This window comes from Suricata suricatta, chromosome 5 (assembly GCF_006229205.1).
Source record: "Suricata suricatta isolate VVHF042 chromosome 5, meerkat_22Aug2017_6uvM2_HiC, whole genome shotgun sequence".
Lineage (NCBI taxonomy): Eukaryota > Metazoa > Chordata > Mammalia > Carnivora > Herpestidae > Suricata > Suricata suricatta.
In genome coordinates this window covers 112,149,210-112,165,530 of record NC_043704.1, presented here as the reverse complement: position 1 = coordinate 112,165,530, position 16,321 = coordinate 112,149,210, and the positions used below count along the sequence as shown (strand labels likewise).

The 16,321-nt window shown below is 37.7% G+C and overlaps 1 protein-coding gene across 3 annotated transcripts in view; it reads left to right on the top strand.

Moving 5' to 3' along the window:
* RNF13 (ring finger protein 13) overlaps nt 1–16,321 on the top strand; it is a 163,586-nt gene that overhangs the window by 37,000 nt on the left and 110,265 nt on the right. For 2 of the 3 annotated variants that reach the window (XM_029940060.1, XM_029940059.1), the window contains exon 3: nt 8,485–8,565. In XM_029940060.1, coding sequence (XP_029795920.1) covers nt 8,485–8,565 — 81 coding nt within the window. Of the gene's footprint in view, nt 1–8,484; nt 8,566–16,321 lie in introns of those variants that run through there. The other variant, XM_029940061.1, reaches the window with a different exon arrangement.

Here is a 16,321-nt window from a genome sequence, read left to right as displayed (position 1 = left end):
TCCATTCTTGGTGAACTTGATGTGGCACGTCTAGGTAGCTCAGTTAGTTTAGCATCTGACTTTGGATTTTGGGTCAGGTCATGATCCCAGAGTCATGTGATTGAGCCTTGCATTGGCCTCTCTGAACTCTGAGCATGGATCCTGCTTAACTCACTCTCTCTCTCTTCCTTCCTATTTTCCTTCCTTCTTTCCTTCTTTCCTTCCTCTGCCCCCTTACCCACTTGTGAGTGTGCGCCTGCTCTATCAATAAATAAATAAATACACAAATAAGTAATAAAGTTTGCTCGATCCTTTCCTACTGTCCTTTGCTGTCTATAAATAACAGTCTCACTTTGTTCCATCCTTTGTACCTATATTCAAAACAGTGTGTTCTGTTTTTTTCTATTTTTGGCCTACTGTTTCCAGAAAACTATCTTAATTTCTAATACATCAGGTTAGCTTTGTGTTTCAAAAGTTACTTGTTTACTAGTTTTGCTTAGTTTCATCTACCTTGTTTCTCTATAGCAGATTAAACATTCTTAAATAATACAACAAACTCATTTCACAATTATCATTACTGTTACCTTCAACAATTATAGAGAACCCTTGCTTTGTTTTGCTCTGTTGTGGTAGGGAACTAATAAATATTGTAGCATAGGAATCTATACCTATAAGGGTAGGAAAAGAATTGTTTTTTAAAATTTTTTGTCAAGTTAGGTAACATGAGTGTAGTCTTGGCTTTAGGAGTAGATTGCCATGATTCATTACTTATATACAGTACCCAGTACTCATCCCAACAAGTGCCCCCCACAGTGCCCATCACCCATTTCCCTAACCCCCCAACCCACCACCCCAATCAACCCTCAGTTCTCTATATTTCAAAGTCTGTTTATGGTTTGCCTCCCTCTCTGTATCTTATTTTTCCTTCCCCTCCCCTATAGTTTTCTGTTACGTTATGAGTGGAAACATATGGTATCTGTCTTTCTCTGACTAACTTATTTCGCATAATACCCTTCAGTTCCATCTACATTGTTGCAAATTGCAATATTTCATTCCTTTTCATCACCGAGTAGTATTCCATTGTATATATGGCCTCCATCTTCTTTATCCATTCATCAGTCAATGGACATTTGGGCTCTTTCCATAATTTGGCTGTTGTTTTTTTTCGTTTTTTTTTAATATTTTATTTATTTTTGATACAGAGAGAGATAGAGCATGAGAGGGAGAGGGGCAGAGAGAGAAGGAGACACAGAATCGGAAGCAGGCTCCAGGCTCTGAGCTAGCTGTCAGCACAGAGCCTGACGCGGGGCTCGAACCCATGAACGTGAGATCTGACCTGAGCCGAAGTCGGAGGCCTAACTGACTGAGCCACCCAGGCTCCCCAATTTGGCTGTTGTTGATAGCACGGCTGTAAACATAAGGGTACATGTGCCCTTATGCATCAGCAGTCCTGTATCCTTTGGATAAATTCCTAGTAGTGCTATTGCTGGGTCTTAGGGTAATTCTATTTATACTTTTTTGAGGAACCTCCACTCTGTTTTCCAGAGTGGCTGCACCAATTTGCATTCCTACCAACAGTGCAAAAGGGCTCCCCTTTCTCCACACCTTACCAACATCTGTTGTTTCCTGGGTTGTTAATTTTTAGCCACTCTAACTGGTGTGAGGTGGTATCAAATTGTATTTCCCTGATAATGAGTGATGTTTAGCATTTTTCTTGTGGTCTGTTAACCATCTGGATGTCCTCTTTGGAAAAGTTTCTCTTCATGTCTTCTGCCCATTTCTTCACTGAATTTGTTTTTCTGGGGTTGAGTTTGGTAAGTTCTTTATAGATTTTTGATACTAATCCTTTATCTGATAGGTCATTTGCAAATATCTTTTCCCATTCCATTGGTTGCCTTTTAGTTTTGTTGACTGTTTGTTTTGTTGTGCAGAAGCTTTTTATTTTGATAAGGTTCCAATAGTTCATTTGTGTTTTTATTTCCTTTGATTCTGGAGACATGTCAAGTGAGAAGTTGCTGTATCCGAGGTCAAAGAGGTTGCTACCTGTTTTCTCCTCTAGGATTTGATGGTTTCCCATCTCACATTTAGGTCTTTCATTCATTTTTAGTTTATTTTTGTGCATGGTGTAAGAAAGTAATCCAATCTCATTATTCTGCATGTTGCTGTCCAGTTCTCCCAGCATCATTTGCTAAAGAGACTGTCTTTTCTCCATTGGATACTCTTTCCTGCTTTTGTCAAAGATGAGCTGGCTGTATTTTGTGGGTCCATTTCTGGATTCTTTATTCCATTGGTCTATGCATCTGTTTTTGTGCCAATACCATACTATCTTGATGATTACAACTTTGTAGTAAAGGCTAAAGTCCAAAATTGTGATGCCTTCAGCTTTGGTTTTCTTTTTCAACACTACTTTGGCTCTTCTGGTGTTTGTGGTTCCATACAAACTTTAGGATTATTTGTTCTAGCTCTGTGAAGAATGCAGGTACTATATTAATTAGGATTGCATGGAATGTATAGATTGCTTTGGGCAGTATTGACATTTTAATAGTATTTGTTACTATTAAACAAGGAATGTTTTTCCATTTCTTTGTGTCTTCTTCAATTTCTTTCATAAGCTTTCTGTAGAGTCTCTTACAGTGTGCCCTCCTCTCTATATCTTATTTTTCCTTCCCTTCCCCTATGGTTTTCTGTTAAGTTTCTCAACTTCCACATATGAATGATAACATGTGGATTTTTTACAGATCTTTTACCTTTTTGGTTAGGTTTATTCTTAGGTATTTTATGGTTCTTTGTGCAACTGTAAATGAGATCCAATTCCTTGATATTGCTTTCTGTTGTTTCATTATTGGTATATAGAAATACAACTGATTTCTGTACACTGATTTTATATCCTGTGACTTTGTTGAATTCATGTATCTGTTCTAGCAGTTTTTTTGTGGAATCTTTTGCATTTTCAATGCAGAGTATCATGTCATCTACAAAGAGTAAAAGTTTGACTCCTTCGACAATTTAGACGCCTTTTATTTCATTTGGTTGTCTGACTGCTGAGGCTAGGACTTCCAACACTATGTTAAACAACAGTGTTGAGCGTGGACGTCCCCGTCGTGTTCTTGATCTCAGGGGGATACCTCTCAGTTTTTCCCCATTAAGGCTGGTATTAGCTGTAGGCCTTTCATAAATGGCTTTTATGATGTTAAGATATGTTCCTTTTATCCTGACTTTCTTGAGGGTTTTTATTAAGAAAGGATGCTAGGGGCGCTTGGGTGGCTCAGTCGGTTGAGTGACCAGCTTCAGCTCAAGTCATGATCTCATGGTTTGTGGGTTCGAGCCCCGCGTTGGGCTCTGTGCTGACAGTTAGCTCAGAGCCTGGAGCCTGCTTCGGATTCTGTGTCTTCCTTTCTCTTTGACCCTCCCCTGCTCGTGCTGTCTCTGTCTCTCAAAAACAAATAAAAAACATTAAAAAAAAAAAAAAAGAAAAGATGCTCTATTTTTTTAAATGCTTTTTCTGCATCTATTGACAGGATCATATGGTTCTTATCCTTTCTTATATTAGTGTGATGTATCATGTTTATTGATGTGTGAATATTGAAGCAGCCCTGCAGCCTAAGAATGAATCCCACTTGATCATGGTGAAAAATTCTTTTAATATACTGTTGAATTTGATTTGCCAGTATCTTGTTGAGAATTTTTGCATCCATGTTCAACAGGGGTATTGGCCTGTAATTCTCTTTTTTAGTGTGGTCTTTGTCTGATTTGGGAATCAAGGTAATGCTGGCTTAGTACAATGAGTCTGGAAGCTTTCCTTCCATTTCTGTTTTTTGGAAAAGCTTGAGAAGAATAGGTATTATCTCTGCTTTATATGTCTGGTAGAATTCCCCTGGGAAGCCATCTGGTACAGGACTCTTATTTGTTGGGAGATTTTTGATAACCAATTCAATTTCTTCACTGATTATGCATCTGTTCAAATTTACTATTTATTCCCTTTTGAGTTTTGGTAGTATGTGGTATCTAGGAATATGTCCATTTCTTCCTATTCAGTTTGTTGGCATATAATTTTTCATAATTTTTCATAATATTCTCTAATAATTGTATTTCTGTGGTATTGGTTGTGATCTCTCTTCTTTCATTCATGATTTTGCCTGATTTGGTCCTCTAGTTCCTTTAGATATGAGATTAGGTTATGTATTGGGACCTTTCTTGCTTCTTGAGGTAGGCCTGAATTGCAATATATTTTCCTTTTAGGACTGCCTTTGCTGCATCCCAGACAGTTTGGACTGTTATGTTTTCATTTTCATTTGCTTCCATATATTTTTTAATTTCTCCTTTAATTTCTTGGTTGACCCATTTATTCTTTAGTAGGATGTTCTTTAAGCTCCATGTATTTGGGAGCTTTCCAAATTTTTGTGGTTTATTTCAAGTTTCATAGCTTTGTGATATGAAAATATGCATGGTATGATCTCAGTCCTTTTTTATTTGTTGAGGGATGTTTTGTGACCCAGTATGTGATCTCTTTTGGAGAATGTTCCATGTGCACTCAAGAAGAAATGTGTATTCTGCTTTTGGATGAAAAATTCTGAATATGTCTGTTAAGTCCATCTGGCCCAATTTAGAGCTGTTGTTTCCTTATTGATTTTCTGCCTAAACGATCTGTCCATTGCTGTAAGTGGAATATTAAAGTCCCCTAAAATCTTGGTATAATTATCTATATATTTATTTATGTTTGTGATTAATTTATTTATATATTTGGGTGCTCTCACATTTAGGGTATGAACATTTACAATGTTATCTCTTCTTGATGGGTAGTCCCATTAATTATGATATAATGCCCCTTTTCATCTCTTTTTTACAGTCTTTGTTGTAAAATGTAGTTTGTCTGATATGGGTATGGCTACCCTGGCTTTCTTTCACCATCCGATAGCATGATAGATGGTCCTCTATCCCCTCACTCTCAGTCGGCAGGTGTCCTCAGGTCTAAAATGAGTCTCTTGTAGTCTTATAGATAGCATATAGATGAGTTTTTTTTAATCCATTCTGATACTTTATGTCTTTTTATTGGGGCATTTATTTATTCCAGTCATATTCAAGTGATTATTGAAAGGAATGAACTTAGTGCCATTATGTTATCTGTAGGCTTCATGCTTATGGTGATGACTCTGGTCCTTTGTAGTTTTTGCTGCTTTTCACTAGAGTCCCCCTTAGGATCTCCTGCAGGGCTGGTTTAGTGGTCATGAACTCGTTCAGTTTTTGTCTATCTGGGAAAGGCTTTATCTTTCCTATTCTGAATAACAGCCCTGCTGAATAAAGGATTCTTGGCTGCACATTTTTCCTATTCAGCACATTGAATATTTCCTGCCACTCCCTTCTGGCCTGCCAAGTTTCAGTGGACAGCTCTGCTACTACCCTTATGTGTCTACCCTTGTAAGTTAAGGCCTCTTTGTTCCTAGCTGCTTTCAGAATTCTTTGCTTTGTATTTTGCCAGTTTCACTATGATATGTCACGGTACTGACCTGTTTTTGTTGATTCTGAAGGGAGTTCTCTGTGCCTCTTGGAGTTGGACTCATGTTTCCTTCCCCAGATTAGGGAATTTCTTAGCTATGATTTGTTCAAATAAACCTTCTGCCCCTTTCTCTCTCTCTTCTTCTAGAACTCCTATGATGAGGATATTATTTTGTTTCATTGAATCATTTTGGTCTCTAATTCTCCCCTTGTGGTCTGGTAATTTTCTTTCCCTTTTTTTTCAGCTTCATCACTTACTATAATTTTAACTTCTTTTTCACCTGTTTTTTCCTCTGTTTCTTCCATCCTTGCTGTTACTGCATCTAGTTTATTTGCATCTCATTTACAGCATTTCTTAATTCATCTTGACTATTAAGTCTTTGATCTCTGCAGCAGTAGGTTTCTGCTGTCCTCTATGCTTTTTTCAAGCCCAGCTAACTATTACTCTTCGGACTACTACTCTAAATTCTTGTTCATATATAATTCTTCCCAGAATTTCTTTTGAGGAGAAGTCTGTTTCATTGTTCTATTTTAAAAAATTTTTAATTATTATTTAAAATTTTTTTTAATGTTTATATTTGGGAGAGAGGGTGCGTGAACAGGGAAGAAGCAGAGAGAGAGGGAGACACAGAATCCGAAGCAGGCTCCAGGCTCCAAGCTGTCAGCACAGATCTGGACGCAGGGCTCAAAGCCACGAACCGTGAGATCATGACCTGAGCCGAAGTTGGACGCTCAGCCGACTGAGCCCCAGGTGCCCCAGTTTCATCATTTTAGCTAGTTTTTTTGTCTATTACATTTTAATAGCTTGTTATGACCTGCACCTGCAAGTACTACTATATTAAAAAGGGGTAATATACCCTGTCCAGGGCCTGGCACTTCAGGTAGTGTTTTTGCAGTGTGTAGTGTGCACTCTGTTGCATATTTGGCTGCTCTATCCCACGCTCTTAGTAGTGGATCATTTAGATCTTCTATTTTTTTGCTGAAGTAACCCTGAAAAAAAGGAAAGGATGGGGTAGGGGGAAACTTATCCCGTACAAAGAGAAAAAAATGAAAGAGGCAGATTAGAAGAAAAAAAAAAAGATGGGACAGAGAATCAAGGAAACTAAGGCTTAATTCAGAAAGAGAGAGAGAGGAAATTAAAGAAGGTGATACAGAAAGGGTATAAAGAGAATAAAAAGCCTGATTAGTCAAACAGCCAGAACAGAGAAAGAATGAAAGACCTATGTGTAATAAGAATTGGCCAAAAATCAAATCAGAAACCATGAGCCTGATTCCAAAGGAAAAAAAACAAAAGAGGGTAGAAAGAATAAGAAGGGAAAAGAGAAGAGAAGGAAAGAAAAGAAAAGAGAAGAAAGAAAACCAGACTAACATATAACACAGCAGGATGGTTGTCTGCTGGTCCCTGGGACTGGGGGCTGCGGTGGTCCGGAGGGGAGGCGGTCTGCTTCACTCAGTGTCAGTCCTGCTCTAGTAGATGAGCCAGTTGCCAGGCACGGAGGGGCGGGGTTTGGTGTAAGCGACCCGCCTCCACTGGGCGAGCTGGAGTGTTCCCTGAAGCCCCGCAGTGTTGGTGATGGGGAGAAAAGTGGCGACACCACAATCTCTCATCCCTGGGCTGGGTTTCTCAAACCGTGCTGTTCAGGCAGCCGTCACAGACAGTGCTGGCCCGGACCACAGTCCCCCGTGTCTCCTAGGCACTCTGTTGGGGTTCCAACTGCACGGACCTGGTCTGAGGTAGTGCCAGTCTGTCTAGTCAGCAAAGGGCCTTTGGCTGGCACCTGCAGGGTTTTTTGTACTTGGAGGGACAATATATCCTCTTCCTACAGAACTCAAGGAAGGAGACTGTTCTCTCCCAGTGCCCCCTGAGATCCCATCCTGCCTGGGGCTGGCTCTCCTCCTCCCCAGGTACCCACACATGGCAATGGCTCCATTCCAGAGAAAGCCCTACATCTTTGAAAACTCCAATCTTCAGCTACTAAGGCTGTTCACAAAGTGGAAACTGGCGCTCTCCCTATTTCTTGTTCCATGGTCTGTGGCCTGGAGAGGTTTTTCTCTTGTCCTGACACAATACTGGACTTTCATAGCCTCTTTCTCTCCCTTTTGTCCCTCCACAGAAGGATTTCCCCCACTCTGTGTCTATGCCACCGTTTTATCTCTCCCAATTCAGATACATGCACCCTGGTTCTGCCAAGCTGTCTCCCTCCACCTGTGGAGATTTTCCTGTCCCTTTGCAGATTGATTTCATGGGTGTTCCAAGTGTTCAGACCTCAGTACAGCTGTGTTTGAGGAATAAGAGAAATCCAGGTTCCTATACTTTTCTGCCATCGTAACTCCTCCAAAATGATGACTTCTTAAAAATGATTTGATGCTTCTTCTTTCTATGGGGAAAAGACATCTTTCATAGCTAGAGCCAAATATCCTGTATATTTCTTCTGTTAATTCAGACTCTTTAGAGAAAGTCAAATGGAACTCTTGCAGGAAAATAATGTTTAGAAAATTTCTTGCTAGGGTGGGGTTGGGGGGTTGTGCCTGGGTGGCTCAGTCACTTGAGTGTCTGACCTCGTCTCAGGTCATGATCTCATGGTTTGTGAGTTCAAGCCCTTCATTGAGCTCTTTGCTGTCAGTGGGCACTTTGGATCCTCCCTGTCCCCCTCTCTTTCTGCATCTTTGCTTGTGCTCTCTTTCTCAAAAATAAATCAACATTTAAAAAAAAAAAAGAAAAAAAGAAAATTCCTTGCTAGGAAATTGTGGGAAAAACTCAGGAAGAAGTAAGTGGTATAATGTTATAGACTTGCTGCTGTTTAATAATTATATGAAATTAGAACCTAATTTATGCAGTTGTATATGTAGTAAATTATATATATTCCTTGCTATTTTAGTGAATGTACATTTACAAAATTGATTTGTGTTAAGCTGTGATAGTGGATTAGAATTGTAGAATTAAATAAACTTTTGTTTTTAGTGTTATATGTAACTTGGTTGTAACTTGATTGTTTTTATTTTTATATTTAGTATAATTTTGAAAATGCATCTCAGACATTTGATGACCTTCCAGCAAGATTTGGTTATAGACTTCCAGCTGAAGGTTTAAAGGTAAGAAAATATATGGCAAAAGCACAAGGTATTTAGTAAGGTGATTTTTGTTCATCATTTGTTTAAAGAATGAAAATATTCTGACTGTTTTAAAATCCATACATATTCATTTGTAAAGAGTTCAGACTATTCAAAAGGTATAAAGAAGAAAGTAAAAACAACCTGTGATTTAATCATTCTGAGCTAACCACTGTTAACATTTTGGTATGTATTTCAGACCTGTTTTCTAAGATATATGCTGTGTGTATGTATATATTTATGTAAGTGTTCACTTCAAACTGAATCTGCATTTAACACTGATGGAAACATGCTACTTGGTTTCCAGGCTTTTCTACTTAATTCTCTATCTGGAACATCATTTCATGGTATTAGAGAAGGATCTATGTTTTTATTTGCAGTGGCTGGATGGTTTTGCATTGTCATGTAATGCTATGGATTTCTGAACATTTATTTAATTTTTCATGTGGATTTTTAAGTTGTCCAGTTTTTGCTGTTACAAACAGTGCTGTAGTGAATGTCTTCATTTTTTTGTATTTGTCTATTTGCGTAAGATACATTTTCAAATGTAGAATTGCTTTGTTATGGAACATGCTTAATACTTTATTGTATATTACAGATTGCCCTTTGACAGTTTGGGACAATTTAGAATCCCACCAATAATGTTTGATAGTGTCTTTTTCCCCCCACACCCTCTTCAGTACTAAATAGTACCAAATTTTAATTATTTGTCAAAAAAACTCTAATGAGATTGAACATCTTAATGTCATTTGCCATGTGTGTATTAATCTATTATTTGCTATATGTATTTCAGGTCATTGATTCTGGTTTGTCCTTCATCTTTTAACTCTGTTTAAGGTTTCAGCAGTTTTGTTTATGTAGTTAAAAATTTTCTATGCTTTCCTTCTACCTCTGGGGTTATGATTAGAAAGTCCTTCCCCATTACAAGATAATGTGAGGTTTCATGTTATATAAATTAGAATACATGAAATTGTATGTACCAGAGGATATTTTCAGATTGTTCTTTCTTAAAATTCCACACTTAGGTACCATAAAACTATTATTGTCATTTAGGATGGCAGGTACCTTTGGGGGGGGACATATTAGTTTTTTAGTTTTTTGAAGATTTTAAGTTATTAAAAAAAATTCCAGCATTGTAGGACTATTTCTTACTGTAAAAATATTTAAAATGTTTTTAAATGTTTGTTTATGTTTTTGAGAGAGAGTGAGACAGAGAGAGAGAGAGAGAGACAGATAGACTGCAAGCGGGGGAGGGGCAGAGAGAGAGAGGGAGAGATGGCATCAGAAGCAGGCTCCAGGCTTTGAGGTGTCAGCACCTCGAGCCTGACATGGGACTTAAACTCACGGACTGTGAGGTCATGAGCTGAGCTGAAGTCAGACGCTTAACTGACTAAGCCACCCAAGCGCCCCACAGAAAAGAAGTATACTGAGGAAAAAGGAAAAGCCTGCTGTCACCCCTTCCTCCACGAAACATATCAATCCCCCTTCCCTCTTCAGTGTTAAACATCAGAGTGTTGAATCATCTTACAGATCTTCAGATCTTTTTCTGAATATGTGGTGCTTTTTAGTTCATGAATTTATGAATTCATGAAGTTCACACGCGATTGCCATTTGTATATATTGAAAGGTTTCTTAATTTTTATAATAGAATCAATTTTAGCTAATTTACCCAGAAAGGGATTTTTGAAGGGATAAAGATGTCCAGAGCATCATATCCTGAAAAAGCAGTTTCCAAATTGTCAGGAACAAAACTCAGAACCTCCTTGTAAAAATGGGTTGATAAGGATTGATGCAGTCACTGACCCCCAGAGCACATCACCTTTTCTCCCATTAGTAAACCTCTGTGGTCTTACCTTAAAACATCTTGTCTCCATTGCCATGCCACCCAAGCTAAAGAAATATCCTTTGCCAGACTGTTTCTCAAATCTAACACCTTGATTTTTCTAATAGACTGTAGGCCACATAGTTACTAGCCACATACTTAAGTGAAATACTAGCTATGATGAAAGCTGGGTAATATAGTTTTTAGTTTTTGTTCTTGTTTTTATTTTTGTGGCTTTAGTCTACTTTGGGAAGGTAGAAATCATAGTATGGAGAAAGTGGGCTCAGAAAATTTGGGGCACCATGAACGACAGATCACCACTCCCGTGTTACTCTGAGATTTGACTTCCCCCACCTCCCCACACGTAGCATTATGTCGAAGAGATCTTTTCACAGCTGCACCTAGAGATGTAAGCATGTTCCTATTAAGCACTGCATGGTATTCTGTAATATGAAGGACCATAATTTATTAGTCATTTCCCATGAACGGATATTTTGGTTTCTAATTCAAAATTAAATATTTCTCTAGGATAGAGGTTTAGAAGTGTAAATGAGGAGTCAGTGGCTATGTACATCTGAAATTTTCGTAGATAAATTTCCTTTCCAAAAGGCTGTACTAATTTATTCCTATTAACCCTGCATGAAAATACTCAATTTTTAAGAAGTTGATTTATTTGTTTTGAGAGAGAGTGAGTGTGTGCCCATGGGAGGTGAGGGGCAGAGAGAGAGGAGAGAGAATCCCAAGCAGGCTGTGCCCTGTCAGTACAGAGCCTGACTAGGCCTTGCTCTCATGTGCCATGAAATCGTGACCTGAGCCAAAACCAAGTGTGGGAGGCTTAACCAACTGAGGTCCCCCAGTGCCCCAGAGAATACCCATATTTCTAAACCCTTTTCCACACTGGCTATCAGTCTTTTTAATCTTTCCAATCTGATGGGCAAAAAGTATTATTTTGTTTTAATTTGCATTTCTCTTTGTATCAAGTATTTTGAGCTGGCATCCTTTCTTTCATTCAGCCTAAGAAGTCAGACCATCCTTTCACTGAGGGGCCTTTCTTCTTAGTAAGCTTGTTTAAAGAATTCCATTAACTCCTGGTAACCATAGTCTTTTTGGTGTTCCTCTATTACTATGCTATTGTAAATTCGGTTTACAATTTAAAAGGTAGTTTGACAAATTTGTTTATTCACTGTCAAAGACAGAATAGTGTTAAATATCTGCCTACTTTTTGCATTGTGACAGTATAGGGCAAGCCCAATCTGAAGTGGCAATACAGAGAGACTGTTCTAACAAACTGTTGGATCATTATGGACAGCTTTTATATTTGCATGGCTGGCTTGACATTGCTCAGAATCAGAATTCACAAATGATAGCCTATTATTGTTTACAAGGAGGACTTGATGGTGATGAAGTGGGGAAGGCTCACCATAGGAAATGTCTATAAAACCAATTAAGTGTGTTGAAAGTGTAAGCAAGTTAATTTAAAAGTACAATATCATTATTAAGAGATGTGGCTGAGAAATATTTTACTTTTAAACTTTGCCCAGAGAGTTTAGTTGGGATAGTTTGGGGAGGCATATATTCTGTATTCTGTATGTTTTATGTTATTCTTGGATTCCACTCTTTATAAGAGATCAGATGTTTATAGTGTAACACCTGTCAGTTGAAAGTGTATGTTTACATTCCATTGATGTATACTCCAATACTAAGCTAATGGTGTTTAGAGGCTTTTCTATCCTCCTCTGACATTCAAAAAAATATTCAAGAATAGAAAAATAAGAAATTCAAAGAAAATTTGAGTTTTAATGTAAAAATATGAATCTTGCATGGATGAAAATATGGTGTTTTAGTGTTGTGGAAGTTTTAAGAAAGGATTTGATATTTATCTGGGGGAAGGCTCATTGTTTTCAATGTAGATTTTGATTGGCTGTTTTGGCAGGTACTTTTTTTTTTTTTCTTTTAAAGATCCTGTGGCAGTGTCTCAGATCTTAGGAGAAGGTGTACAACATCAATATCTTGTTCCCCTAAATCTAAATATCTTATAGGAGACCTGGCAATGAAATACTGTATGGGATGGCCATTGTCCTTGAGTTAGACATTCACAAAGATTTCATTACTGATGGTCCCCATTAGACCTTCTTCTGTAACTCCAGAAATTTGTAAAATTTTCCCATGCACTCTGCTCCATGCTCAAGAGATCTTTACCCAGAATTATTTGATGGTTTACTATAAGATGGCCTCTATTTTTATCTTTTGAATATGAGTAACCAACTATTAGAACATTGTTGAATAGTCAAGATTTTATGTGTTGATTTGTCATGCTAACAAGGTCTCCTGCTAGATTCTTGGTTTATTATCAATACAGCTGGAATAATTTAGTTACACATTGAAGGCCAGTCTCAGGAGGATCAAACTTTTCTAGGTTTCTTATTGCAATACTTTTAAGAAGTGACTCTTACAAGTAGAGGAGATGATTACTAAAGAATTCAAAAGCTCTATCTCGAAGGATGCCTTAATCAGTGAGCTTAGCATCTGATTTCCTGAATATAGCTATCAATGGCAAATTTTATTTTCAGCAAAATACCTTTTGTGGCTAGATATGCCATGATCATTGTATATAGTATTGTAATCTAGTACTTAGTATATGTTCTTCATGTTTTGAGAAAACACAGATGATGAAGGTCTTGGGATGCAGATTTGTCCTTGACTGTATCATTCCCAATATTTGGGACAAAGGTAGAAAGTAAAGGGTTTTCCTTATGATATATGATTTATTTTTCCTAATCATTATTCTTAAATTAGCACCCTATGTTATCACTAATTTCCCATAAACTAGACTTAGTGTTTGAAAATTTACTAGGTAGTGTTGGGATTCTTTCGTAAGAAATGATTTTGTTTAATACAAAGGCTTGAGAATAGAAGAGAGATTTTTTTTTTCTCTAGTGAAGGAAAATGCAAACATTGCAAGGAAATGTGGTTGTTTGGATGCCTTATTTGTGATGTCTTATTCCTTTTTTTTTTTTTTTTTTTTTTTGGTGAGGAAGACACTTAATAGCAACTACTTGATTTTCCCTCCCAAATACTGGTAGTTTTGTGATATGAAGTATTGGTGAGGCTGAATATACTTGGCTTCCCCACTCCTAGGAATGGTCAATTGTCATGATATCAGCTTCAGTTTGTAGACTGAAACAAAGGTCAGAGTTCCCTTTTCAAAGGACAAATAAGGAAATGACACATTAAAATAAGAAGTAAAACCACACCAGTGGTTCACAAAATAGGAATTCTAAAATCTAAAGACATTTTTCAAATGCACAACGGTACAAAAAGAACACTTCTTCAGTGCATTTTGAGCTTTTAAAATAAAACTTTTCTTATTAATTTCAAAGGTAATAGTTGCTCATTCATCTATTAACTTTATCAGGGAACAGAGCATTTCATTAGATGTGGAAAATCATGAAGAATTATTTCATCATGACAATTTATCACTTGGAAAAGAAGTGTAGAGAGTAAGAGGGAGGTGAGCCTGAAGGAAAGCGTGGAAAGTTTACACATAGCCCTCCCATCTTGTGTAAAATTCCCAAAATCTGACTTTGGCTCTTTGTCTTCCACGGTTTGGGCCCTCGTCTCTTCCATTATTCTTGGACCCACCCACACTGCCCTGTTCAGTTTCCTACTGCATTATAGATCAAAGAAGGCTAAGGCATTTGGTCTCCTAACTCAGCACACTTCCCCAACTTCCCTGTTTCATTACTGGATGTCTTCGTTGTTTGTTCATCTAGTAGTTTTCATTATATTTTTTTGCTAGTTTTCTCAATTTGAAATGGTAAAAGTAAATTTTTATTCTCCTTCCCATGAAAAAAATATATTTCTGATTATAAGCAATATATGCTCACCATAAAAATTGAGAGGATATAGGACATGTATAAAGAAGAATATGAAGATCATATAATTCTACAACCAAGAGATTGCAGTGGTAGACTTGGGTATAACTATGTGGATTTCTTAGACAACTTTTATTCCTCCATTTTATTTTTATTTTTTTAATATTTATTTATTATTGAGAGACAGAGAGAGACAGAGCATGAGCAGGGGAGGGACAAAGAGAGGGGGAGACACAGAATCTGAAACAGGCTCCAGGCTCTGAGCTGTCAGCACAGAGCCCAACATGGGGCTTGAACCCACAAACCATGAGATCATGACCTGAGCTGAAGTTGGATGCTAAACCGACGGAGCCACCCAGGCACCCCTATTTCTCCATTTTAAAAATGTGTTTGTAAATACTATTTTGTGTCTTTTCAAAATTTGGCAATATCATGCCATATCCAATATCATGGATATCTTTTTATGTAAATATGTATGCATTCATGTCATAGTTTTTTTTTTTTTTTACAATATTTGAATTCCATCATGATGTAACTGATTCTTTATGTCATTGGTTTTCATTGTGTTTAGGTTGCTTTCACTTATTAAAAATTATGAAATATTTCTTTTACTTAAAAATTTTTTTAAACATATATTTATTTTTGAGAGAGAGAGAGAAACAGAGCATAAGCTGGGTAGGGGCAGAGAGAGAGAGGGAGACGCAGAGTCTGAAGCAGGCTCCAGGCTCTGAGCTGTCAGCACAGAACCTGACACAGGGCTCAAACCCATGAACTGGGATATCATGACTTGAGCCAAAGTCATTGCTAATCACCTGAGCCACTCGGGTGTCCTAAATTATGAAATATTTCAAACAGAGAATAGAGTAAGGGAATAATAGAACACCTAGATGTTAATAAATTTGCGGGGTTTTTTAAAAGATGAAATAAAATGTTACCAGTGCTACTGAAACATTTAAAAAAATGTTTATTTACTTATTTTGAGAGAGACAGACAGAATACAAGTGGGGGAGGGACAGAGAGAGAAGGAGAGTGAGAATCCCAAGGAGGTGCTGTGCTGACAGCATAGCGCTTATGGGGGGCTCAGACTTATGAACCATGAGATCAAGACCTGAGCAAAAATTGAGTCTGATGCTTAACTGACTGACTGAGCCATCTAGGTGCCCCAAATCGTTTTTCATCCTTCCAAATTCTATTCCCTTATCTTCCTCCTCAAATAATCATTATCCTGAAATTTATATCTTTCCCATTTATGTTATAAAACATTTTTTATCTTCTATATGAATCTATAAACATTGTTGTACCTGATTTTAAAGTTTGTTTCCTCTGGTTTTTAAACTTGGTTTTTTGTCAACCCAGCACTATATTTGCAATTTATCTGTATTGTTATATTGTCTGCATTCATTTTAACTGTTGCATAATACTTTGTCCTATCCCTTGCCCCTGCTGGCAGCGGGGCTGTAAATCCTTGCGGGTCGTTCCTGAGGGAGGGAGAGAGAGTAGGGCAGGAAGGGGAGCACAGAGAGTGAGGCAAGACAAGTGATTCTGGTCAAGCCCGGTTTATTAAGAAAATAATCCACCTATATAGGATTTGGGGTGGGAAACTGGCCCAGGTTGGTTGCCAGGTAACAGAGTCAAATGATTATTAGAGAAAGGGGAAACCGAAACTGAAACTCCAAACACAGCATCAAAGGAAGCGCCCAGACTTTCGTCTGCAATACTGGGCAGGGGAAGATTAGCACTGCATAAACCCGAATGCAGTTTGATCTTTTGTTCATTTTGGCTTTTCTGGTCTGGCCCAGTATGACTGTCTCCAATTCCTGGACCGGGAAATGCACTCTCCTAGCCTTCAGATGTAAATCTTGGTTTTTTTTGGTTGCTCCCTGGAGAGCGATATATCCTTGCCTGAGGCGGCCAAAACTCGGCAGCTCCCAACAATACTTCATTTTATGAAGATGTCACAATTTTTTCATTATTTTATTAGTATGTATAATGTCAGGGATTTTTTTGCTATTATATCTTTAAAAATCTCTCCTTGTGTATA